We start from the raw sequence: 27,933 nt of genomic DNA on the forward strand, positions 1-27,933 counted from the left end.
TTGTGGCACCTGACCACACTACTGAACAGTAGTCCAGGTGTGACAAAACTAAAGCCTGTAGGGACCTGCCTTGTTGATAGTGTTGTGTCCTCTGTCACAAACATACACATTGTTAAAGCCCCTCCGTCACTCGTTTCCGTGGTAACATGTGTTTATACCGCTGAAACAGATGCACTCGTAGACTGGAGTGTAGTCGTGAGGGCCAAGCCAACCACTGGCTGTGGAGCTACCAGCCTGCCAACCAGCCTGCCAACCAGCCTGCCAACCAGCCTGCCAACCAGCCTGCCAACCAGCCTGCCAACCAGCCTGCCAACCAGTGTGTGACTGTCCAGAGCCTAAAGCCTGCCATCCAGAGCAGAGAGGAGGCGACTCAGGTGGGTTACAGATCTTCAACAGTATAGTATATCTAGAAACATTGTGTGACAGATCTGTGGGAGGAGACTTGGTGGAGTAACTCAGTGGATGTGTCTGGGCTGTTCTAGAGGGTAATGTCTGGGCTGTTCTAGAGGGTAATGTCTGGGCTGTTCTAGAGGGTAATGTCTGGGCTGTTCTAGAGGGTAATGTATGGGCCGTTCTAGAGGGTAATGTCTGGGCCGTTCTAGAAGGTAATGTCTGGGCCGGTCTAGAGGGTAATGTCTGGGCTGTTCTAGGGGGTAATGTCCGGGGGTAATGTCTGGACTGGTCTAGGGGGTAATGTCTGGGCTGGTCTAGGGGGTACTGTCTGGGCTGGTCTAGAGGGTAATGTCTGGGCTGGTCTAGTGGGTAATGTCCAGTGGGTAATATCTGGGGTGGTCTAGTGGGTAATGTCTAGTGGGTAATGGCTGGGCTGGTCTAGTGGGTAATGTCTAGTGGGTAATGTCTGGGGTGGTCTAGTGGGTAATGGCTGGGCTGGTCTAGTGGGTAATGTCCAGTGGGTAATGTCTGGGCTGGTCTAGTGGGTAATGTCTAGTGGGTAATGTCTGGGCTGGTCAAGGGGGTGATGTCTGGGCTGGATTTAGGGGGTAATGTCTGGGCTGGTCTAGGGGGTAATATCTGTTCTGGTCTAGTGGGACTGGGCTGGGCTGGTCTAGGCGGTAATGTCTGGACTGTTTTAGTGGGTAATGTCTGGGCTGGTCTAGTGGGTAATGTTTGGGCTGGTCTAGGGGGTAATGTCTGGACTGTTCTAGGGGGTTATGTCTGGGCTGGTCTAGGGGGTAATGTCTGGGCTGGTCTAGTGGGTAATGTCTGGGCTGGTTTTAGGCGGTAATGTCTGGGCTGGTTTAGGGGGTAATGTCTAGTGGGTAATGTCTGTGCTGGTGTAGGGGGTAATGTCTAGTGGGTAATGTCTGGGCTGGTTTAGGGGGTAATGTCTAGTGGGTAATGTCTGTGCTGGTTTAGGGGGTAATGTCTAGGGGGTAATGTCTGGGTTGGTTTTAGGGGGTAATGTCTGAGCTGGTCTAGGGGGTAATGTTTGTGCTGGTCTAGTGGGTAATGTATGGGCTGGTTTAGAGGGTAATGTATGTTCTGGTCTAGTGGGTAATGTCTGGGCTGGTTTAGGGGGTAATGTCTAGGTGGTAATGTCTGGGTTGGTTTTAGGGGGTAACGTCTGGGCTGGTCTAGGGGGTAATGTCTGGGCTGGTTTAGGGGGTAATGTATGGGCTGGTCTAGCCGGTAATGTCTAGTGGGTAACGTCTGGGCTGGTCTAGGGGGTAATGTCTAGTGGGTAATGTCTGGGCTGGTTTAGGGGGTAATGTCTAGTGGGTAATGTCTGGGCTGGTTTAGGGGGTAATGTCTAGTGGGTAATGTCTGGGCTGGTTTAGGGGGTAATGTCTAGGGGGTAATGTCTGGGCTGGTTTATTATTTGACCATGCTGGTCATTTGTGAACATTTGAACATCTTGGCCATGTTCTGTTATAATCTCCACCCGGCACAGCAAGAAGAGGACTGGCCACCCCACATAGCCTGGTTCCTCTCTAGGTTTCTTCCTAGGTTTTGGCCTTTCTAGGGAGTTTTTCCGAGCCACCGTGCTTCTACACCTGCATTGCTTGCTGTTTGGGGTTTTAGGCTGGGTTTCTGTACAGCACTTTGAGATATCAGCTGATGTACGAAGGGCTATATAAATAAATTTGATTTGATTTGATTTAATGTCTGGGCTGGTTTATGGGGTAATGTGTAGTGGGTAACGTATGTGCTGGTTTAGGGGGTAATGTCTGGGCTGGTCTAGGGGGTAATGTCTAGGGGGTAATGTCTGGGCTGGTTTAGGGGGTAATGTGTAGTGGGTAATGTCTGGGCTGGTTTAGGGGGTAATGTCTAGGGGGTAATGTCTGGGCTGGTCTAGGGGGGTAATGTCTGGGCTGGTTTAGGGGGTAATGTCTAGGGGGTAATGTTTGGGCTGGTCTAGGGGGTAATGTATAGGGGGCAATGTATGGGCTGATTTAGGGGTCATGTCTAGTGGGTAATGTCTTGGGGGTAATGTCTAGGGGGTAATGCCTGTTGTGCTGGTCCTGCTGTAAATGTATTTGTTTATCCCTCCACACCTACCTGTATGTCCCTCCCCCACTCTCTTACTATCTGTCCCAATAAACCTTATATATAATATAATATATAGATCTCTGTCCCAGGTGTCTCTAACAGTGGCCCAGCTGCCCACCCTGTCAGAGGAGGAGTCTCTTTCCTGCTCCTTTGGAACCCTCCCCCCTCAGCCAGCCATCGTCAAGGGAACCACCATCACCTGTCAATCACCCCTGCCTGAGCTCCTCCCACCGAGCCCACCAGGAAGTGGTAGGTTGCCCTTTTTTAATTTTTTTTTATATATATATATATAAAAATTATCTGTAATTATGAGATTTGTATTCATAATTATTTAATTAATGGATAATTTAATTAATGTAATTAATTCATTATTTATCCAATTTAATCTAATTGAGAAATAACCGGGGTGGCAGGTAGCCTAGCGGTTAGCGAGATGAGCCAGCAGCGGGAGGGTTGCCAGTTCGAATCCTGTGTCTGACTGGAAAAATCTGGCGGGATGTGAACTGGCAACCAGAGGGAGGGTTGCTGGTATCAGAATCCTAGACGCCGGTTTTTGACTCCTGTGTGGTATGAAACATTTTGTGATATTCTATATTCTGTAAAAAATGATGTGAATAAAGATTACACCTCCACGTGCAGTAATGTTTACAAGCTGAACAAGCCTTATGGAAATGATGAGTTAAAGGGATCTATCCAGCTCTGCGTAAGGCTGAATACTTATTTTTTACGTTGTAAAGATGGGAATACGAGAGAACAGTGTAGGAAGGAATTTAAGAAAAAACACAGCATGTGTTTAATAAAAGACTGTCCTTTACAGTTATTATTATACCGTGAGAAGATATCAGAGAGGGCAGTTAGACAAGATATCCTCGACAGTTATTATTATACCGTGAGGAGATATCAGAGAGGGCAGTTAGACAAGATATCCTCGACAGTTATTATACCGTGAGAAGATATCAGAGAGGGCAGTTAGACAAGATATCCTCGACAGTTATTATTATACCGTGAGGAGATATCAGAGAGGGCAGTTAGACAAGATATCCTCGACAGTTATTATACCGTGAGGAGATATCAGAGAGGGCAGTTAGACAAGATATCCTCGACAGTTATTATACCGTGAGGAGATATCAGAGAGGGCAGTTAGACAAGATATCCTCAACAGTTATTATACCGTGAGGAGATATCAGAGAGGGCAGTTAGACAAGATATCCTCGACAGTTATTATACCGTGAGGAGATATCAGAGAGGGCAGTTAAACAAGATATCCTCGACAGTTATTATTATACCGTGAGGAGATATCAGAGAGGGCAGTTAGACAAGATATCCTCGACAGTTATTATACCGTGAGGAGATATCAGAGAGGGCAGTTAGACAAGATATCCTCGACAGTTATTATACCGTGAGGAGATATCAGAGAGGGCAGTTAGACAAGATATCCTCGACAGTTATTATACCGTGAGGAGATATCAGAGAGGGCAGTTAGACAAGATATCCTCAACAGTTATTATACCGTGAGGAGATATCAGAGAGGGCAGTTAGACAAGATATCCTCGACAGTTATTATACCGTGAGGAGATATCAGAGAGGGCAGTTAGACAAGATATCCTCGACAGTTATTATACCGTGAGGAGATATCAGAGAGGGCAGTTAGACAAGATATCCTCGACAGTTATTATACCGTGAGGAGATATCAGAGAGGGCAGTTAGACAAGACATCCTCGACAGTTATTATACCGTGAGGAGATATCAGAGAGGGCAGTTAGACAAGATATCCTCGACAGTTATTATACCGTGAGGAGATATCAGAGAGGGCAGTTAGACAAGATATCCTCGACAGTTATTATACCGTGAGGAGATATCAGAGAGGGCAGTTAGACAAGATATCCTCGACAGTTATTATACCGTGAGGAGATATCAGAGAGGGCAGTTAGACAAGATATCCTCGACAGTTATTATACCGTGAGGAGATATCAGAGAGGGCAGTTAGACAAGATATCCTCGACAGTTATTATACCGTGAGGAGATATCAGAGAGGGCAGTTAGACAAGATATCCTCGACAGTTATTATACCGTGAGGAGATATCAGAGAGGGCAGTTAGACAAGATATCCTCGACAGTTATTATACCGTGAGGAGATATCAGAGAGGGCAGTTAGACAAGATATCCTCGACAGTTATTATTATACCGTGAGGAGATATCAGAGAGGGCAGTTAGACAAGATATCCTCGACAGTTATTATACCGTGAGGAGATATCAGAGAGGGCAGTTAGACAAGATATCCTCGACAGTTATTATACCGTGAGGAGATATCAGAGAGGGCAGTTAGACAAGATATCCTCGACAGTTATTATACCGTGAGGAGATATCAGAGAGGGCAGTTAGACAAGATATCCTCGACAGTTATTATACCGTGAGGAGATATCAGAGAGGGCAGTTAGACAAGATATCCTCGACAGTTATTATACCGTGAGGAGATATCAGAGAGGGCAGTTAGACAAGATATCCTCGACAGTTATTATACCGTGAGGAGATATCAGAGAGGGCAGTTAGACAAGATATCCTCGACAGTTATTATACCGTGAGGAGATATCAGAGAGGGCAGTTAGACAAGATATCCTCGACAGTTATTATACCGTGAGGAGATATCAGAGAGGGCAGTTAGACAAGATATCCTCGACAGTTATTATTATACCGTGAGGAGATATCAGAGAGGGCAGTTAGACAAGATATCCTCGACAGTTATTATACCGTGAGGAGATATCAGAGAGGGCAGTTAGACAAGATATCCTCGACAGTTATTATACCGTGAGGAGATATCAGAGAGGGCAGTTAGACAAGATATCCTCAACAGTTATTATACCGTGAGGAGATATCAGAGAGGGCAGTTAGACAAGATATCCTCAACAGTTATTATACCGTGAGGAGATATCAGAGAGGGCAGTTAGACAAGATATCCTCGACAGTTATTATACCGTGAGGAGATATCAGAGAGGGCAGTTAGACAAGATATCCTCGACAGTTATTATTATACCGTGAGGAGATATCAGAGAGGGCAGTTAGACAAGATATCCTCGACAGTTATTATTATACCGTGAGGAGATATCAGAGAGGGCAGTTAGACAAGATATCCTCGACAGTTATTATACCGTGAGGAGATATCAGAGAGGGCAGTTAGACAAGATATCCTCGACAGTTATTATTATACCGTGAGGAGATATCAGAGAGGGCAGTTAGACAAGATATCCTCGACAGTTATTATACCGTGAGGAGATATCAGAGAGGGCAGTTAGACAAGATATCCTCGACAGTTATTATACCGTGAGGAGATATCAGAGAGGGCAGTTAGACAAGATATCCTCGACAGTTATTATACCGTGAGGAGATATCAGAGAGGGCAGTTAGACAAGATATCCTCGACAGTTATTATTATACCGTGAGGAGATATCAGAGAGGGCAGTTAGACAAGATATCCTCGACAGTTATTATACCGTGAGGAGATATCAGAGAGGGCAGTTAGACAAGATATCCTCGACAGTTATTATACCGTGAGGAGATATCAGAGAGGGCAGTTAGACAAGATATCCTCGACAGTTATTATTATACCGTGAGGAGATATCAGAGAGGGCAGTTAGACAAGATATCCTCGACAGTTATTATACCGTGAGGAGATATCAGAGAGGGCAGTTAGACAAGATATCCTCGACAGTTATTATACCGTGAGGAGATATCAGAGAGGGCAGTTAGACAAGATATCCTCGACAGTTATTATACCTTGAGGAGATATCAGAGAGGGCAGTTAGACAAGATATCCTCGACAGTTATTATACCTTGAGGAGATATCAGAGAGGGCAGTTAGACAAGATATCCTCGACAGTTATTATACCTTGAGGAGATATCAGAGAGGGCAGTTAGACAAGATATCCTCGACAGTTATTATACCTTGAGGAGATATCAGAGAGGGAAGTTAGACAAGATATCCTCGACAGTTATTATACCTTGAGGAGATATCAGAGAGGGCAGTTAGACAAGATATCCTCGACAGTTATTATACCGTGAGGAGATATCAGAGAGGGCAGTTAGACAAGATATCCTCAACAGTTATTATACCTTGAGGAGATATCAGAGAGGGCAGTTAGACAAGATATCCTCGACAGTTATTATTATACCGTGAGGAGATATCAGAGAGGGCAGTTAGACAAGATATCCTCGACAGTTATTATACCTTGAGGAGATACAGACAAGACAGTTATTATACCTTGAGGAGATACAGACAAGACAGTTATTATACCTTGAGGAGATACAGACAAGACAGTTATTATACCTTGAGGAGATACAGACAAGACAGTTATTATACCTTGAGGAGATACAGACAAGACAGTTATTATACTTTGAGGAGATACAGACAAGACAGTTATTATACCTTGAGGAGATACAGACAAGACAGTTATTATACCTTGAGGAGATACAGACAAGACAGTTATTATACCTTGAGGAGATACAGACAAGACCTTCTTGAGTTCACTAGCAATTATAAATATTTGGGTATTTTAATTGATGAACATATTACCTTTCAAAACAGAACATCTGTCCTGGCCGACTCAGCAAGTAGAGCTCTTGGGGGAGTTATAAGGAAGTACAAAAACCACTCCAAGATATTGATTATGCTACGTATTCCAAACCGTATCAGACATGCGTGTGTCCTGTTCTGGACTATTCAGCAGGAGTATTCAAAAAGGTACAAGACAACCTGTAACAAGAGTTCCTCTGTGGAGATGGGAGAACCTTCCAGAAGGACAACCTGTAACAAGAGTTCCTCTGTGGAGATGGGAGAACCTTCCAGAAGAACAACCTGTAACAAGCTCCAGAGTTCCTCTGTGCAGATGGGAGAACCTTCCAGAAGAACCACCTGTAACAAGAGTTCCTCTGTGCAGATGGGAGAACCTTCCAGAAGAACAATCTGTAACAAGAGTTCCTCTGTGCAGATGGGAGAACCTTCCAGAAGAACCACCTGTAACAAGAGTTCCTCTGTGCAGATGGGAGAACCTTCCAGAAGAACAACCTGTAACAAGAGTTCCTCTGTGCAGATGGGAGAACCTTCCAGAAGAACCACCTGTAACAAGAGTTCCTCTGTGCAGATGGGAGAACCTTCCAGAAGGACAACCTGTAACTAGAGTTCCTCTGTGGAGATGGGAGAACCTTCCAGAAGAACCACCTGTGTCTGTGATGTTTGCTATGTACTGTATGTAGTACTGGTATTATTATGTATCCTAATATATATTTATGGTCTCTCCTGTCTGTCTGTCTGTCTGTCTGTCTGTCTCTGTGTCTGTACTGTCTGTACTGTCTGTCTCTGTCTGTCTCTGTCCGTCTCTGTCTGTCTGTCTGTCTGTACTGTCTGTCTGTCTCTGTCTCTGTCTGTCTGTCTGTCTGTACTGTCTGTCTCTCTGTCTCTGTGTCTGTACTGTCTGTCTCTGTCTGTCTCGGTCTGTCTGTCTGTCTGTACTGTCTGTCTCTCTGTCTCTGTGTCTGTCTGTCTGTCTGTCTCTTTGTCTCTGTGTCTGTCTGTCTCTGTCTGTCTGTCTGTCTGTCTCTGTCTGTCTGTCTGTCTGTCTGTCTGTACTGTCTGTCTCTCTGTCTCTGTGTCTGTACTGTCTGTCTCTGTCTGTCTCGGTCTGTCTGTACTGTCTGTCTCTCTGTCTCTGTGTCTGTCTGTCTGTCTGTCTCTTTGTCTCTGTGTCTGTCTGTCTCTGTCTGTCTGTCTGTCTGTCTGTCTGTCTGTCTGTATGCCTGTCTGTCTGTCTGTCTGTCTGTCTGTCTCTGTCTGTACTGTCTGTCTCTGTCTGTCTGTCTGTACTGTCTGTTCTGTCTGTACTGTCTGTCTCTGTCTGTACTGTCTGTCTGTCTGTACTGTCTGTCTCTGTCTGTCTGTAGACCACGTGTCCCTACGTGTGTCTGTGATGTTCAGAGACGTGGCCATCTCTAGCAGTGACATCATCTTCTACGACTGTCGAGCTGTGGGGCGACTCAACACCACATCTCCGTAAGATATACACACACACCGTACACACACACACACACACCGTACACACACACACACACACACACACACACCACACACACACACACACACACACACACCGTACACACCGTATACACACACACACACACACACCGTACACACACATACACACCGTACACACACACCGTACACACACACACACACACCGTACACACATACACACACACCGTACACACACATACACACCGTACACACACATACACACACCCTACACACAGAGACATGCCAGTGTTTCCACTATAGTCATTTAAGAGATCACACACACACAGACATGCCAGTGTTTCCACTATAGTCATTTAAGAGATCACACACACACAGACATGCCAGTGTTTCCACTATAGTCATTTAAGAGATCACACACACACAGACATGCCAGTGTTTCCACTATAGTCATTTAAGAGATCACACACACACAGACATGCCAGTGTTTCCACTATAGTCATGTAAGAGATCACACACACACAGACATGCCAGTGTTTCCACTATAGTCATTTAAGAGATCACACACACACAGACATGCCAGTGTTTCCACTATAGTCATGTAAGAGATCACACACACACAGACATGCCAGTGTTTCCACTATAGTCATTTAAGAGATCACACACACACAGACATGCCAGTGTTTCCTCTATAGTCATTTAAGAGATCACACACACACAGACATGCCAGTGTTTCCACTATAGTCATTTAAGAGATCACACACACACAGACATTCCAGTGTTTCCACTATAGTCATTTAGCAGCGGCGGGATGGTAAAGGATTGTTAACTAAAACCAGATATAAAGTATGCAGAAGAGGTGGAGCTGTAATACGTTTTAATAAATATCACCTTTGAGAACTAACAACCACCAAAACCCAAAACGTCATGTCATGGAGCCCCCATATGATTGAGTTATAATGTTTGAGGCAGTCAGACAGCAGCAGCATAAGGACGAGGCATAACTCATGGTCTTAATGTGTAGAATTACATGGAATTAGCTTTGGCCACGCCCCCCCCCATTTAACTCTGCCACCGCTGATTTAAAAAATCCTAGGGGAAACACTACATGCACTCACACACACACACACACACACACACACACACACACACACACACACACAGTCACACACACACACACACACACACACACACACACACACACACACACACACACACACACACACACACACACACACACACACACACACAGTCACACAAGCTCTGTCTGTATTCTAGGTGTATGGCGTGTGTGGGCAGTGTGTGGCCTTGTAGCTGGTGTGTCCTGGATGGGCTGTGTACCCACGCCAACAACAGCTGTCCCAGGCAGCACACCATACACAACTCACTGGTAAGACAACCTTTACTCAACCTTTACTCAACCTTTACTCAACCCTAACTCAGCCTTTACTCAACCTTTACCCCATCCTAACTCAACCTTTACTCAACCCTAACTCAACCCTAACTCAACCCTAACTCAACCCTAACTCAACCCTTACTCAACCCTAACTCAACCCTAACTCAACCCTAACTCAACCTTTACTCAACCGTAACTCAACCTTTACTCAACCCTAACTCAACCCTAACTCAACCTTTACTCAACCCTAACTCAGCCTTTACTCAACCCTTACTCAACCCTAACTAATTCCTAACTCAACCCTAACTCAGCCTTTACTCAACCCTAACTCAACCTTTACTCAACCTTTACTCAACCCTAACTCAACCTTTACTCAACCTTTACTCAACCCTAACTCAACCCTAACTCAACCTTTACTCAACCCTAACTCAACCTTTACTCAACCTTTACTCAACCCTAACTCATTCCTAACTCAACCCTAACTCAGCTTTTACTCAACCCTAACTCAACCTTTACTCAACCCTAACTCAACCTTTACTCAACCCTAACTCAACCTTTACTCAACCCTAACTCAACTTTTACTCAACCTTTACTCAACCCTAACTCAACCCTAACTCAACCTTTACTCAACCCTAACTCAGCCTTTACTCAACCCTAACTCAACCTTTACTCAACCTTTACTCAACCCTTACTCAACCCTAACTCATTCCTAACTCAACCCTAACTCAGCCTTTACTCAACCCTAACTCAACCCTAACTCAACCCTAACTCAACCTTTACTCAACCCTAACTCAACCTTTACTCAACCTTTACTCAACCCTAACTCAACCCTAACTCAACCTTTACTCAACCCTAACTCATTCCTAACTCAACCCTAACTCAGCCTTTACTCAACCCTAACTCAACCCTAACTCAACCTTTACTCAACCCTAACTCAACTTTTACTCAACCTTTACTCAACCCTAACTCAACCTTTACTCAACCCCAACACAACCATAGCACATCACGCTAGTGTTGCACGGTTTACCGCCACTTCTGTACTCGATACTAGAACATGAAAAAAGGGTAGAAAAAAGTGAATAACGGGTAAACAAGGAGGTAATGGACCTTCATCACCTGGGGGCGGACCTTCATCACCTGGGGGCGGACCTTCATCACCTGGGGGCGGACCTTAACCACCTGGGGGCGGACCTTCACCTCCTGGGGGCGGACCTTCACCTCCTGGGGGCGGACCTTCACCTCCTGGGGGCGGACCTTAACCACTTGGGGGCGGACCTTAACCACTTGGGGGCGGACCTTCACCACATGGGGGCGGACCTTCACCACCTGGGGGTGGCCCGTCAGGAAGTTCCAGTAGCACAGGGAGGAGTTCAGACCCAGGGCTTTAAGCCCGGTGATGAAGTTATGAGGCATTACGGTATTGTAGATAGGCCTAGGCTACATCTTGATTTACCCAATTTATCAATACAGATTTACCATTCAAATAAATGATTTCAGTGAGCTGTGTATAATGTAGTGTTGTCACCATACCAGAATGTTGACTTTAATACTCCTTATAACATCACAATAATCAATACCAAAACGATACTACGGCAATCGATTATTGTGATGTTATAACGAGTATTGTGATACCTAACCTGGTATCGGTATTAAAGTCAACATTCTGGTATGGTGACAACACTACACTATACACAGCTCACTGGTAACACACCCTATCCACCTGCCCCAGGTAACACTGTCCTCTCCACCTGCCCCAGGTAACACTGTCCTCTCCACTCTTGAAAATGGATTGTTGTTTCACAGCCTCTTCTCTCCATTTTCAGTCATCATATTTTTGTTGTTGTCCCAACTGGCTCCCTATTCCCTATTTCCATAGGGCCCTGGTTGGAAGTAGTGCACTATGAAGGAAGTAGGATGCCGTCTGGGATGCGTTCTTTGTTTTCGGCTGTAATATAATATTTGGTATGTGTGCTTCCCTCTCCGGCCACTAGGAGGAGCAGTTGGAGCCGCGGGGTCCAGAATCTTGTCCCTGTGTGTGGGCTCTACAGAGCTCTCCTCTGGTCCCCATGGGCTTCCTGTCCCCTCTGACCCTACTGGGCAGGAACCTGGACATGTTTCAGGTGATTGGACTCAGTAGTTTCCTAGAAATGCAGTATAGATAATGATTACAAAAATCTGCACAGTTGATTAAAATCCTTTGTCTTTAAAAAAATGTTTACATTGATGCTTTATCTTGTTGTCAGGGGGAGGAGCAGTATGTGTGTGTCGTGGTTGTGGAAGGGGAGGAGCTTAAACTGAACGCCACTCTGGAGAAAGATCCGGAAACCATGACGTACACCTTCACCTGCTCTGCCCACGAGGTATTCACAAACCCCATAGACACACCTTCACCTGCTCTGCCCACAAGGTATTCACAACCCCCATAGACACACCTTCACCTGCTCTGCCCACAAGGTATTCACAAACCCCATAGACACACCTTCACCTGCTCTGCCCACGAGGTATTCACAACCCCCATAGACACACCTTCACCTGCTCTGCCCACAAGGTATTCACAAACCCCATAGACACACCTTCACCACCCACAAGGTATTCACTAACCCCATAGACACACCTTCACCTGCTCTGCCCACGAGGTATTCACAACCCCATAGACACACCTTCACCTGCTCTGCCCACGAGGTATTCACAACCCCATAGACACACCTTCACCGCCCACAAGGTATTCACTAACCCCATAGACACACCTTCACCTGCTCTGCCCACGAGGTATTCACAACCCCATAGACACACCTTTGCCTGCTCTGCCCACGAGGTATTCACTAACCCCATAGACACACCTTCACCTGCTCTGCCCACGAGGTATTCACTAACCCCATAGACACACCTTCACCTGCTCTGCCCACGAGGTATTCACAAACCCCATAGACACACCTTCACCTGCTCTGCCCACAAGGTATTCCCAAACCCCATAGACACACCTTCACCTGCTCTGCCCACAAGGTATTCCCAAACCCCATAGACACACCTTCACCTGCTCTGCCCAATAGTTATTCACAACCCCATAGACACACCTTCACCTGCTCTGCCCAATAGTTATTCACAATCCCATAGACACACCTTCACCTGCTCTGCCCAATAGTTATTCACAATCCCATAGACACACCTTCACCGGCTCTGCCCACAAGGTATTCACAAACCCCATAGACACACCTTCACCGCCCACAAGGTATTCACTAACCCCATAGACACACCTTCACCGGCTCTGCCCACAAGGTATTCACAAACCCATAGACACACCTTCACCACCCACAAGGTATTCACTAACCCCATAGACACACCTTCACCTGCTCTGCCCACAAGGTATTCACAAACCCATAGACACACCTTCACCACCCACAAGGTATTCACTAACCCCATAGACACACCTTCACCTGCTCTGCCCACAAGGTATTCACTAACCCCATAGACACACCTTCACCTGCTCTGCCCACGAGGTATTCACAAAACCCATAGACACACCTTCACCTGCTCTGCCCACAAGGTATTCCCAAACCCCATAGACACACCTTCACCTGCTCTGCCCACAAGGTATTCACAAACCCCATAGACACACCTTCACCTGCTCTGCCCACAAGGTATTCACAAACCCCATAGACACACCTTCACCTGCTCTGCCCACAAGGTATTCACAAACCCAATAGACACACCTTCACCTGCTCTGCCCACAAGGTATTCACAACCCCATAGACACACCTTCACCTGCTCTGCCCACAAGGTATTCCCAAACCCAATAGACACACCTTCACCGGCTCTGCCCACGAGGTATTCACAAACCCAATAGACACACCTTCACCTGCTCTGCCCACAAGGTATTCACAACCCCATAGACACACCTTCACCGGCTCTGCCCACGAGGTATTCCCAAACCCCATAGAAAAGATATTCAGATTCATGTACACAACAAACAAAATATCTACCGGTTTCTTTATATGCACACGGTATTATTGTGCCTTACTGAGGTGACAGTCATAACTAGAATGAGTGCTCTCCTCTTCTCCTCTCTTCCTCTCCTCGCTTCTCTTCCTCTATCTCCTCCTCCTCTCTCCCCTCCCCTCCTCTTTCCCCTCCTCTCTCCTCTCCTCTCTCCCCTCCTCTTTCCCCTCCTCTCTCCCCTCCTTTCTCCCCTCCTTTCTCCCCTCCTCTCTCCCCTCCTCTCTCCCCTCCTTTCTCCCCTCCCCTCCTCTCTCCCCTCCTCTCTCCCCTCCTTTCATCCCTCCCCTCCTCTCTCCCCTCCTCTCTCCCCTCCTTTCTCCCCTCCCCTCCTCTCTCCCCTCCTCTCTCCCCTCCTTTCTCCCCTCCCCTCCTCTTTCCCCTCCTTTCTCCTCTCCTCTCTCCCCTCCCGTCCTCTCTCCCCTCCTCTCCTCTTTCCCCTCCTCTTTCCCCTCCTCTTTCCCCTCCTCTCTCCCCTCCTCTCTCCTCTTCTCTCTCCTCTCCCCTCCCCTCCTCTTCCAGTTCCAGTACCCAGTTAACCAGTTGGAATATTCAGCTCCCATCTATCTACAGAGAGGCTCCCATCACATCGACTCTGCACCCAATCTCAGACGTAAGTCTAATGTATTCAGAATAAGGTTTGGGTTAAGGTTAGGGGTTAAGGTTAGGGTTAGGGGTTAAGGTTAGGGTTAGGGGTTAGGGTTAGGGGTTAAGGTTAGGGTTAGGGGTTAAGGTTAGGGTTAGGGGTTAAGGCTAGGGTTAGGGGTTAAGGTTAGGGGTTAAGGTTAGGGTTAGGGGTTAAGGTTAGGGGTTGAGGTTAAGGTTAGGGGTTGAGGTTAAGGTTAGGGTTAGGGGTTAAGGTTAGGAGTTAAGGTTAGGGGTTAAGGTTAGGGTTAGGGGTTAAGGTTAGGGGTTAAGGTTGGGGTTAGGGGTTAAGGTTAGGGGCTAAGGTTAGGGTTAGGCGCTAAGGTTAGGGGTTAAGGTTAGGGGTTAAGGTTAGGGGATAAGGTTAGGGGTTAGGGGCTAAGGTTAGGGGCTAAGGTTAGGGGCTACGGTTAGGGGCTAAGGTTAGGGGCTAGGGGTTAAGGCTGTGTGTTAAGGTAGGGGTTAGGGGTTAAGGTTGTGTGTTAAGGTAGGGGTTAAGGTAGGGGTTAAGGTTGTGGGTTAAGGTAGGGGTTAAGGTTGTGGTTAAGGTAGGGGTTAAGGTTGTGGGTTAAGGTAGGGGTTAGGGGTTAAGGTAGGGGTTAAGGTTAGGGTTAAGGTTGTGGGTTAAGGTAGGGGTTAGGGGTTAAGGTAGGGGTTAAGGTTAGGGGTTAAGGTTGTGGGTTAAGGTAGGGGTTAGAGGTTAAGGTAGGGGTTAAGGTTAGGGTTAAGGTTGTGGGTTAAGGTAGGGGTTAGTGGTTAAGGTAGGGGTTAAGGTTAGGGTTAAGGTTGTGGGTTAAGGTAGGGGTTAGGGGTTAAGGGTTAAGGTAGGGGTTAGGGGTTAAGGTAGGGGTTAAGGGTTAAGGTAGGGGTTAAGGTTAGGGTCCCTTCAGAATGAGGAACATATTCAGCAACTCTTAGAAGACTTTGAAATATTACATTCTTGTACACTAATAATGGAGCATCGCACAGTGCAGCTATATGACCAGTTGTGTTGTCTCACAGTGCAGCTATATGACCAGTTGTGTTGTCCACAGTGCAGCTATATGACCAGTTGTGTTGTCCACAGTGCAGCTATATGACCAGTTGTGTTGTGTTGTCCACAGTGCAGCTATATGACCAGTTGTGTTGTCCACAGTGCAGCTATATGACCAGTTGTGTTGTGTTGTCCACAGTGCAGCTATATGACCAGTTGTGTTGTCCACAGTGCAGCTATATGACCAGTTGTGTTGTGTTGTCCACAGTGCAGCTATATGACCAGTTGTGTTGTCCCACAGTGCAGCTATATGACCAGTTGTGTTGTCCCACAGTGCAGCTATATGACCAGTTGTGTTGTGTTGTCCACAGTGCAGCTATATGACCAGTTGTGTTGTCCCACAGTGCAGCTATATGACCAGTTGTGTTGTGTTGTCCACAGTGCAGCTATATGACCAGGTGTGTTGTCCACAGTGCAGCTATATGACCAGTTGTGTTGTGTTGTCCCACAGTGCAGCTATATGACCAGTTGTGTTGTGTTGTCCACAGTGCAGCTATATGACCAGTTGTGTTGTGTTGTCCACAGTGCAGCTATATGACCAGTTGTGTTGTGTTGTCCACAGTGCAGCTATATGACCAGTTGTGTTGTGTTGTCCACAGTGCAGCTATATGACCAGTTATTTTGTGTTGTCCACAGTGCAGCTATATGACCAGTTGTGTTGTGTTGTCCACAGTGCAGCTATATGACCAGTTGTGTTGTGTTGTCCACAGTGCAGCTATATGACCAGTTGTGTTGTCCCACAGTGCAGCTATATGACCAGTTGTGTTGTGTTGTCCACAGTGCAGCTATATGACCAGTTGTGTTGTCCACAGTGCAGCTATATGACCAGTTGTGTTGTCTCACAGTGCAGCTATATGACCAGTTGTGTTGTGTTGTCCACAGTGCAGCTATATGACCAGTTGTGTTGTCTCACAGTGCAGCTATATGACCAGTTGTGTTGTGTTGTCCCACAGTGCAGCTATATGACCAGTTGTGTTGTCTCAGTGCAGCTATATGACCAGTTGTGTTGTGTTGTCCACAGTGCAGCTATATGACCAGGTGTGTTGTCTCACAGTGCAGCTCTATGACCAGTTGTTTTGTGTTGTCCACAGTGCAGCTATATGACCAGTTGTGTTGTCCACAGTTCAGCTATATGACCAGTTGTGTTGTCCACAGTGCAGCTATATGACCAGTTGTGTCGTCTCACAGTGCAGCTATATGACCAGTTGTGTTGTCTCACAGTGCAGCTATATGACCAGTTGTGTTGTGTTGTCTCACAGTGCAGCTATATGACCAGTTGTGTTGTGTTGTCTCACAGTGCAGCTATATGACCAGTTGTGTTGTCCCACAGTGCAGCTATATGACCAGTTGTGTTGTCTCACAGTGCAGCTATATGACCAGTTGTGTTGTCCACAGTGCAGCTATATGACCAGTTGTGTTGTCCACAGTGCAGCTATATGACCAGTTGTGTTGTCTCACAGTGCAGCTATATGACCAGGTGTGTTGTCTCACAGTGCAGCTATATGACCAGTTGTGTTGTGTTGTCCACAGTGCAGCTATATGACCAGTTGTGTTGTCCACAGTTCAGCTATATGACCAGTTGTGTTGTCCACAGTGCACTGTGAGACAACACAACACAACTGGTCATATAGCTGCACTGTGAGACAACACAACTGGTCATATAGCTGCACTGTGGACAACACAACACAACTGGTCATATAGCTGCACTGTGGACAACACAACACAACTGGTCATATAGCTGCATAACCCCTACCTATGACCAGTTGTGTTGTCTCACAGTGCAGCTATATGACCAGTTGTGTTGTGTTGTCTCACAGTGCAGCTATATGACCAGTTGTGTTGTCTCACAGTGCAGCTATATGACCAGTTGTGTTGTCTCACAGTGCAGCTATATGACCAGTTGTGTTGTCCACAGTGCAGCTATATGACCAGTTGTGTTGTCCACAGTGCAGCTATATGACCAGTTGTGTTGTCTCACAGTGCAGCTATATGACCAGTTGTGTTGTCCCACAGTGCAGCTATATGACCAGTTGTGTTGTCTCACAGTGCAGCTATATGACCAGTTGTGTTGTCCACAGTGCAGCTATATGACCAGTTGTGTTGTCCACAGTGCAGCTATATGACCAGTTGTGTTGTCTCACAGTGCAGCTATATGACCAGTTGTGTTGTGTTGTCTCACAGTGCAGCTATATGACCAGTTGTGTTGTGTTGTCCACAGTGCAGCTATATGACCAGTTGTGTTGTGTTGTCCACAGTGCAGCTATATGACCAGTTGTGTTGTCCCACAGTGCAGCTATATGACCAGTTGTGTTGTCCAACAGTGCAACTATATGACCAGTTGTGTTGTCCACAGTGCAGCTAAATGACCAGTTGTGTTGTGTTGTCCACAGTGCAGCTATATGACCAGTTGTGTTGTGTTGTCCACAGTGCAGCTATATGACCAGTTGTGTTGTCCACAGTGCAGCTATATGACCAGTTGTGTTGTGTTGTCTCACAGTGCAGCTATATGACCAGTTGTGTTGTGTTGTCCACAGTGCAGCTAAATGACCAGTTGTGTTGTCCACAGTGCAGCTATATGACCAGTTGTGTTGTGTTGTCCACAGTGCAGCTATATGACCAGTTGTGTTGTCCCACAGTGCAGCTATATGACCAGTTGTGTTGTCCAACAGTGCAACTATATGACCAGTTGTGTTGTGTTGTCTCACAGTGCAGCTATATGACCAGTTGTGTTGTGTTGTCCACAGTGCAGCTATATGACCAGTTGTGTTGTCCCACAGTGCAGCTATATGACCAGTTGTGTTGTCCCACAGTGCAGCTATATGACCAGTTGTGTTGTGTTGTCCCACATTGCAGCTATATGACCAGTTGTGTTGTGTTGTCCCACAGTGCAGCTATATGACCAGTTGTGTTGTGTTGTCCCACAGTGCAGCTATATGACCAGTTGTGTTGTGTTGTCCACAGTGCAGCTATATCACCAGTTGTGTTGTGTTGTCCACAGTGCAGCTATATCACCAGTTGTGTTGTGTTGTCCACAGTGCAGCTATATCACCAGTTGTGTTGTGTTGTCCACAGTGCAGCTATATGACCAGTTGTGTTGTGTTGTCCACAGTGCAGCTATATGACCAGTTGTGTTGTGTTGTCCACAGTGCAGCTATATGACCAGTTGTGTTGTGTTGTCCACAGTGCAGCTATATGACCAGTTGTGTTGTCCACAGTGCAGCTATATGACCAGTTGTGTTGTCCCACAGTGCAGCTATATGACCAGTTGTGTTGTGTTGTCCACAGTGCAGCTATATGACCAGTTGTGTTGTCCCACAGTGCAGCTATATGACCAGTTGTGTTGTGTTGTCCACAGTGCAGCTATATGACCAGTTGTGTTGTCCCACAGTGCAGCTATATGTCCAGTTGTGTTGTGTTGTCCACAGTGCAGCTATATGACCAGTTGTGTTGTGTTGTCCCACAGTGCAGCTATATGACCAGTTGTGTTGTGTTGTCCCACAGTGCAGCTATATGACCAGTTGTGTTGTGTTGTCCACAGTGCAGCTATATGACCAGTTGTGTTGTGTTGTCCCACAGTGCAGCTATATGACCAGTTGTGTTGTGTTGTCCCACAGTGCAGCTATATGACCAGTTGTGTTGTGTTGTCCCACAGTGCAGCTATATGACCAGTTGTGTTGTGTTGTCCCACAGTGCAGCTATATGACCAGTTGTGTTGTGTTGTCCCACAGTGCAGCTATATGACCAGTTGTGTTGTGTTGTCCCACAGTGCAGCTATATGACCAGTTGTGTTGTGTTGTCCCACAGTGCAGCTATATGACCAGTTGTGTTGTGTTGTCCCACAGTGCAGCTATATGACCAGTTGTGTTGTGTTGTCCACAGTGCAGCTATATGACTGTTCAGTGGGCCAGTCTGACTGTAGTCAGTGCAGAGCGGTGCCGTCAGATTACGGCTGTGTCTGGTGTGGAGGAGAGTCGCCTGGCTGTGCCTACCACCTGTCCTGTACCAGCTCACCTGGGCCAGAAGACGCCTGCCCTCCGCCTCACATCATACAGGTAGGTTACATACATACCAGCTCACCTGGACCAGAAGACGCCTGCCTGTACTGGAACCAAATGTATTCTAGAAATGTACTGGAACCAAATGCATTCTAGAAATGTACTGGACCCAAATGCATTCTAGAAATGTACTGGAACCAAATGCATTCTAGAAATGTACTGGACCCATACATTGCATTGGGTGCGTAACGATGCTCAGAATGACAGACCGGGCCGGCCCGTCCATTAGGCAGGATCACTAGGGTGGCAGGGCCGTCCATTAGGCAGGATCACTAGGGTGGCAGGGCCGTCCATTAGGCAGGATCACTAGGGTGGCAGGGCCGTCCATTAGGCAGGATCACTAGGGTGGCCGGCCCGTCCATTAGGCAGGATCACTAGGGTGGCAGGGCCGTCCATTAGGCAGGATCACTAGGGTGGCAGGGCCGTCCATTAGGCAGGATCACTAGGGTGGCAGGGCCGTCCATTAGGCAGGATCACTAGGGTGGCCGGCCCGTCCATTAGGCAGGATCACTAGGGTGGCAGATTGACGAGGCTGGCATTTCCTGAGCTAGCCTGACCAAGACGCACCTCCAACCACATATGTCGCCCCCTGATAAACTGTGCACACTTTTCCAAGACAGGGACGCAAAATATTTAGCTGGTCCATGCCCAGGATGTGTTAATATGACCAGGATGTGACTATAGGATGTGTTAATATGACCAGGATGTGTCTATAGGATGTGTTAATATGACCAGGATGTGTTAATGTGACCAGGATGTGTTAATATGACCAGGATGTGACTATAGGATGTGTTAATATGACCAGGATGTGTTAATATGACCAGGATGTGTTAATATGACCAGGATGTGTTAATATGACCAGGATGTGACTATAGGATGTGTTAATATGACCAGCATGTGTTAATATGACCAGCATGTGTTAATATGACCAGGATGTGTTAATATGACCAGGATGTGTTAATATGACCAGGATGTGTTAATGTGACCAGGATGTGTTAATATGACCAGGATGTGACTATAGGATGTTTTGATGTGACCAGGATGTGTTAATATGACCAGCATGTGTTAATATGACCAGGATGTGACTATAGGATGTGTTAATATGACCAGGATGTGACTATAGGATGTGTTAATGTGACCAGGATGTGTTAATATGACCAGGATGTGACTATAAGATGTGTTAATGTGACCAGGATGTGTTAATATGACCAGGATGTGACTATAGGATGTGTTAATGTGACCAGGATGTGTTTAATGTGACCAGAATGTGTTAATGTGACCAGGATGTGTTAATGTGACCAGGATGTGTTAATGTGACCAGAATGTGACCAGGATGTGTTAATGTGACCAGGATGTGTTAATGTGACCAGGATGTGTTAATGTGACCATGATGTGTTAATGTGGCCAGAATGTGTTAATGTGACCAGAATGTGTTAATGTGACCAGGATGTGTTAATGTGACCAGAATGTGACCAGGATGTGTTAATGTGACCAGGATGTGTTAATGTGACCAGGATGTGTTAATGTGACCAGAATGTGACCAGGATGTGTTAATGTGACCAGGATGTGTTAATGTGACCAGAATGTGACCAGGATGTGTTAATGTGACCAGAATGTGCCCAGGATGTGTTAATGTGACCAGGATGTGTTAATGTGACCAGAATGTGACCAGGATGTGTTAATGTGACCAGGATGTGTTAATATGACCAGGATGTGTTAATATGACCAGGATGTGTTAATGTGACCAGGATGTGTTAATATGACCAGGATGTGACTATAGGATGTGTTGATGTGACCAGGATGTGTTAATATGACCAGCATGTGTTAATATGACCAGGATGTGACTATAGGATGTGTTAATATGACCAGGATGTGACTATAGGATGTGTTAATGTGACCAGGATGTGTTAATATGACCAGGATGTGACTATAGGATGTGTTAATGTGACCAGGATGTGTTTAATGTGACCAGAATGTGTTAATGTGACCATGATGTGTTAATGTGACCAGGATGTGTTAATGTGACCAGGATGTGTTAATGTGACCAGGATGTGTTAATGTGGCCAGAATGTGTTAATGTGACCAGAATGTGTTAATGTGACCAGGATGTGTTAATGTGACCAGAATGTGACCAGGATGTGTTAATGTGACCAGGATGTGTTAATGTGACCAGAATGTGACCAGGATGTGTTAATATGACCAGGATGTGACTATAGGATGTGTTAATGTGACCATGATGTGTTAATGTGGCCAGAATGTGTTAATGTGACCAGGATGTGACCAGGATGTGTTAATGTGACCATGATGTGTTAATGTGACCAGGATGTGTTAATGTGACCAGAATGTGACCAGGATGTGTTAATGTGACCAGAATGTGACCAGGATGTGTTAATGTGACCATGATGTGTTAATGTGACCAGGATGTGTTAATGTGACCAGAATGTGACCAGGATGTGTTAATGTGACCAGAATGTGACCAGGATGTGTTAATGTGACCAGAATGTGACCAGGATGTGTTAATGTGACCATGATGTGTTAATGTGACCAGAATGTGTTAATGTGACCAGGATGTGTTAATGTGACCAGAATGTGACCAGGATGTGTTAATGTGACCAGGATGTGTTAATGTGACCAGAATGTGACCAGGATGTGTTAATGTGACCAGGATGTGTTAATGTGACCAGAATGTGACCAGGATGTGTTAATGTGACCAGAATGTGCCCAGGATGTGTTAATGTGACCAGGATGTGTTAATGTGACCAGGATGTGTTAATATGACCAGGATGTGACTATAGGATGTGTTAATATGACCAGAATGTGTTTAATGTGACCAGAATGTGTTAATGTGACCAGGATGTGTTAATGTGACCAGGATGTGTTAATGTGACCAGGATGTGTTAATGTGACCATGATGTGTTAATGTGGCCAGAATGTGTTAATGTGACCAGAATGTGTTAATGTGACCAGGATGTGTTAATGTGACCAGAATGTGACCAGGATGTGTTAATGTGACCAGGATGTGTTAATGTGACCAGAATGTGTTAATGTGACCAGAATGTGACCAGGATGTGTTAATGTGACCAGGATGTGTTAATGTGACCAGGATGTGTTAATGTGACCAGGATGTGTTAATGTGACCAGAATGTGACCAGGATGTGTTAATGTGACCAGGATGTGTTAATGTGACCAGAATGTGACCAGGATGTGTTAATTTGACCAGGATGTGTTAATGTGACCAGCATATGTTAATATGACCAGGATGTGTTAATGTGACCAGGATGTGACTATAGGATGTGTTAATATGACCAGCATGTGTTAATATGACCAGGATGTGTTAATATGACCAGGATGTGACTATAGGATGTGTTAATATGACCAGCATGTGTTAATATGACCAGGATGTGTTAATGTGACCAGGATGTGTTAATGTGACCAGGATGTGTTAATGTGACCAGGATGTGTTAATGTGACCAGGATGTGACTATAGGATGTGTTAATGTGACCAGGATGTGTTAATATGACCAGCATGTGTTAATATGACCAGGATGTGTTAATGTGACCAGGATGTGTTAATGTGACCAGGATGTGTTAATGTGACCAGGATGTGTTAATGTGACCAGCATGTGTTAATATGACCAGCATGTGTTAATGTGACCAGGATGTGTTAATGTGACCAGGATGTGTTAATGTGACCAGGATGTGTTAATGTGACCAGGATGTGTTATGTGACCAGGATGTGTTAATGTGACCAGGATGTGTTAATATGACCAGGATGTGTTTAAACCCCTCTCTGTCCCTATCAGATCCATTTAAACCCCTCTCTGTCCCTGTCAGATCCATTTAAACCCCTCTCTGTCCCTGTCAGATCCATTTAAACCCCTCTCTGTCCCTATCAGATCCATTTAAACCCCTCTCTGTCCCTATCAGATCCATTTAAACCCCTCTCTGTCCCTATCAGATCCATTTAAACCCCTCTCTGTCCCTATCAGATCCATTTAAACCCCTCTCTGTCCCTGTCAGATCCATTTAAACCCCTCTCTGTCCCTATCAGATCCATTTAAACCCCTCTCTGTCCCTGTCAGATCCATTTAAACCCCTCTCTGTCCCTGTCAGATCCATTTAAACCCCTCTCTGTCCCTATCAGATCCATTTAAACCCCTCTCTGTCCCTGTCAGATCCATTTAAACGCCCTCTCTGTCCCTATCAGATCCATTTAAACCCCTCTCTGTCCCTGTCAGATCCAGCCAGTGAGTGGTCCGTTGGAAGGGGGTGTGCTGGTGACCATCCATGGGTCTAACCTGGGGATGCACTACCAGGACATCCAGGGAGGGGTGACTGTAGCTGGGGTCAGCTGTCTGCCTCAGCCCCATGGATACCTCATCTCTACCAGGTAATCACACAGGGGGTAGGATTGTCTAACGGTTTTCCTGCCGACAGTAGCAGCTCTGAACACAGGGTGTCCACAGTCAGTCTCTTTTGTGTTCACACGGCAAAGACCTGGAAGTCGTCACCCACTCAGTCTTGTTATAATATCCAAACCAGAAGGTGGCATTTTGCATGTCCCTGTTTGTTCCTTTATGATCAGAGTTCTCCAGCCCTGTTCCTGGAGAGCTACCATCCTGTAGGTTTTCCTTCCAACTCTAATCTAGTGCACCTGATTCTAATAATTAGCTGGTTGAAAAGCTGAATCTACAACTGGGATAGAAACGAAAACCTACAGGATGGTAGCTCTCCAGGAACAGGGTTGGAGAGCTCTGGTCTAGATAGCCAATGTTAGCTAGCTATCTAGCTGCGGCTATTCTGCTATTGTTGTTGAAAGCCCTAGTTGGTACTAGCCAGATGACCACAGCTAGATAATTAGCTAGCAAGATGACAAAGAAACAATGTAATTCACTCTCCATAATCGCATACAGCCCATAGATATAGTTTAGTTTGCTGGCTAAATGTTAGCTAAATAGTTAGCATGATTAGCTAGCTTTTGTGTTACATTGATTCTTGCTTTAATAGTTGTGAGCTTACGCCGAGGGACTTAGAGGTAATTTGTGGTTTAGTACGGTACCCTGCGACACCACTTCATTGCTCCAGACCACCACAAGGGGGCGTTAGAGCATTGATTATACTTTTGGGTCCTACTGTGTCTCTAACTGACAATGATTGGGCGACATAAACCTAAATAGAAACTGATAATTGTGCACGACTGGCATCTTTATGCTTTCATTAATAAAATAATGATAAAAATACTCTTTCAACATTTCAATGTTTATGTAGTTATTGATCCATAACGAATTACAATGTGAATAAATATCACTGAATTACAGAAATATCCTCCAATCCTCTATATGTAATTATTGGCGGAGAGTCATGTCATATTTTTCGATATACTGTAGGCTTACCTTAGGCGACATGAGTCTCACTAGTGTTGAGTAATGTTCTGTTAAAAAAGGTGTAGGTCTTATTTATGTAAGTGTGACTGGCTGCAAGGAAGTCAGCAGGATCAGTTTAATAAGCAAAACCAACGGCACCCAGAACAACAAAATAACCCGTCGCGAACCAGTCCGAGTCCAACAAACACATTACAACAAACCATTTCACACACAGACATGGGGGTGGAACAGAGGGTTTATATACACAACAAGTAATGAGGGAAAACAAGACAAAACAAATGGAAAATGAAGGGTGGATCGGCGATGGCTAGAAGACGGGTGACATCGGTCGCGAACCAGTCCGAGTGCACAAACACATTACAACAAACCATTTCACACACAGACATGGGGGGGGGGGGGGCAGAGGGTTTATATACACGACAAGTAACGAGGGAACCAGGTGTGTGGGAAAACAAGACAAAACAAATGGAAAATGAAAGGTGACGTCGACCGCCGCCCGAACAAGGAGAGGAACCGACTTCGACGGATGTCGCAACAATTTATTTAAAGAGCCTGTTGAAGTTAGAAGCAATAGCCCGCCATGCTGTGGTCAACTATTTCAGCACCGTTTCGCGCTGCTCTGAGACAAGCATGGGGACTGGTCTTAATAAATCGATCAGATTTTTATTTTCACTCAATCTCCATTTGGGTATTGGTTAGACTAGAATTAGAAAATTAAGGTGTAGAAATGTTGTGCTCTTAAGATGCCCTCTGGTGGTCAAACAAGAGCACTAACTTATAAAATATAAAAATATAAAATGGCTGACAATGAAATAAAGTGCAACACAACGTTTACAGGAAGAACCACTGTAGGTAAAGATGATACATTGACTCTCGGCAACAAAACCATTTTGATTTCATTATAATCTTACTAGCTACAGTGGGCATTGGCTTGGAGGGGGCATTTTTTTTTACCTGGCAAGTCAGTTAAGAACAAATTCTTATTTTCAATGACGGCCTAGGAACAGTGGGTTAACTGTTCTGTTCAGGGGCAGAACGACAGATTTGTACCTTGTCAGCTCGGGGGTTTGAACTTGCAACCTTCCGGTTACTAGTCCAACGCTCTAACCACTAGGCTACCCTGCCGCCCCACTGCAAGCTGGGAAAAGTTCCCTCGTTTTTTTCTACTTGTTGGTTGCTTTTCGGCTCCCCACTTTTGCTCTCTGATTGGCTCTGAGTAGAAAGGTCTCTCTAGCGATGGCATACCGATTCACCATATAGAGATGGGAAAGAATGTTGCAATTTAATCGCAATAGTATACCGCAGCGAAGGACCGCAGCGAAGGAACCTCAGACAGACCACCAGTCAGTGAACTAGCTCCTTAAGAGTCAGGTCTCTATGAACCTCAGACCACCAGTCAGTGAACTAGCTCCTTAAGAGTCAGGTCTCTATGTTGTTACAAGTCTTGTTTTTCCAGTGTGTTCCAGGATAGTGTGTGTAGGGTACTATAAGTGTGTGTGTGTGTGTGTGTGTGTGTGTTCCAGGATAGTGTGTGAGCTCCAGCCCAGTAAACAGGAGACAGAGGGGCCAGTCATCGTTACCGTGGGAGACTCAGAACCAGGACAGTCACTGCAGACGTTCACCTACCAGGTAACACACACTTTGAACTTTAATTATTCTATTTATGACTTGTTGACCTGGCTGAGGCCGAACGTCTGTTCAGGGCAGATAGTGTGACCCATTTCATTCATTCTGTGTTATTGTGTGTATATAGGACCCCCAGTTGACTGGTATAGTCCCTGATAAGGGCCCTGTATCAGGAGGGACCAGCCTGACTATCCAGGGGACTCGGCTACTAACGGGACAGAGGAAGGACCTGACTGCATACGTAGGACAGCAACCCTGCTACATGTAAATATATCTACTATTACTACTTTATCTCTCTGTGTCTCTCTCTGTCTCTCTCTCTCTCTCTCTCTCTCTCTCTCTCTCTCTCTCTCTCTCCCTCCTACACCCACGTTCTGTTATCTCAGGTCGTAAATTCCTGGTGGAGACGCTCTCCTCCTGGCCATGCAGTATAGAGAGAGTTTCACAGTAGAACAAAGGAAATTCTTCTACAGAAAGAGAGAGAGAGAGAGACTCGGATGAACTCTCCAGCAGACGGACCAGATTCCAACAGAGAAGACCACGACACACTGGGCATAAATATATATTGATTGCAATTGTTCCAGAATGAGTGAGAGTTCATGTGCAAAGGATTAGCATTTCAAATTAATATAATTATGTGTAGTGACTCCTTTGTGCTTTCCCGCTCTTTCTCAGTCAACGCCCACTTCTCTCTCAGTCAACGCCCACTTCTTTCTCAGCCCACGCCCCCTTCTTTCTCAGTCCACGCCCCTTCTTTCTCAGTTAACGCCCACTTCTTTCTCAGTCAACGCCCACTTCTTTCTCAGTCAACGCCCACTTCTTTCTCAGTCAACGCCCACTTCTTTCTCAGTCAACACCCACTTCTCTCTGTCAACGCCCACTTCTCTCTCAGTCAACGCCCACTTCTCTCTCAGTCAACGCCCACTTCTTTCTCAGTCCACACCCCTTTCTTTCTCAGTCAACGCCCACTTCTTTCTTAGTCCACACCCACTTCTTTCTCAGTCCACACCCACTTCTTTCTCAGTCCACACCCACTTCTTTCTCAGTCCACACCCACTTCTTTCTCTAGTGTCCTCAGTGTTGAGGAGGTGAATGGGACTCACCTGGTATGCAGGACCAGCCCCAGTAACCAGACAGACACCATAATGATAACTCTCTCCTCTCCTCTTCCCTCAGTGTTGAGGAGGTGAATGGGACTCACCTGGTATGCAGGACCAGCCCCAGTAACCAGACAGACACCATAATGATAACTCTCTCCTCTCCTCTTCCCT

At 45.9% G+C, this 27,933-nt stretch overlaps 1 protein-coding gene across 3 annotated transcripts in view; it reads left to right on the top strand.

The window, feature by feature from the left end:
- Nucleotides 1-27,933, top strand: part of plxnb3 (plexin B3) — a 278,639-nt gene that overhangs the window by 167,762 nt on the left and 82,944 nt on the right. For 2 of the 3 annotated variants that reach the window (XM_090185576.1, XM_090185577.1), the window contains exons 7-17: nucleotides 170-374; nucleotides 2,601-2,760; nucleotides 8,443-8,551; nucleotides 9,809-9,920; nucleotides 11,918-12,046; nucleotides 12,170-12,286; nucleotides 14,442-14,532; nucleotides 19,477-19,649; nucleotides 23,891-24,042; nucleotides 26,560-26,665; nucleotides 26,790-26,926. In XM_090185576.1, coding sequence (XP_090041702.1) covers nucleotides 170-374; nucleotides 2,601-2,760; nucleotides 8,443-8,551; nucleotides 9,809-9,920; nucleotides 11,918-12,046; nucleotides 12,170-12,286; nucleotides 14,442-14,532; nucleotides 19,477-19,649; nucleotides 23,891-24,042; nucleotides 26,560-26,665; nucleotides 26,790-26,926 — 1,491 coding nt within the window. Of the gene's footprint in view, nucleotides 1-169; nucleotides 375-2,600; nucleotides 2,761-8,442; nucleotides 8,552-9,808; nucleotides 9,921-11,917; nucleotides 12,047-12,169; nucleotides 12,287-14,441; nucleotides 14,533-19,476; nucleotides 19,650-23,890; nucleotides 24,043-26,559; nucleotides 26,666-26,789; nucleotides 26,927-27,740; nucleotides 27,927-27,933 lie in introns of those variants that run through there. The other variant, XM_090185578.1, reaches the window with a different exon arrangement.

Source organism: Oncorhynchus mykiss, chromosome 9, assembly GCF_057628025.1.
Source record: "Oncorhynchus mykiss isolate SJ-2025 chromosome 9, ASM5762802v1, whole genome shotgun sequence".
Taxonomy (NCBI): domain Eukaryota; kingdom Metazoa; phylum Chordata; class Actinopteri; order Salmoniformes; family Salmonidae; genus Oncorhynchus; species Oncorhynchus mykiss.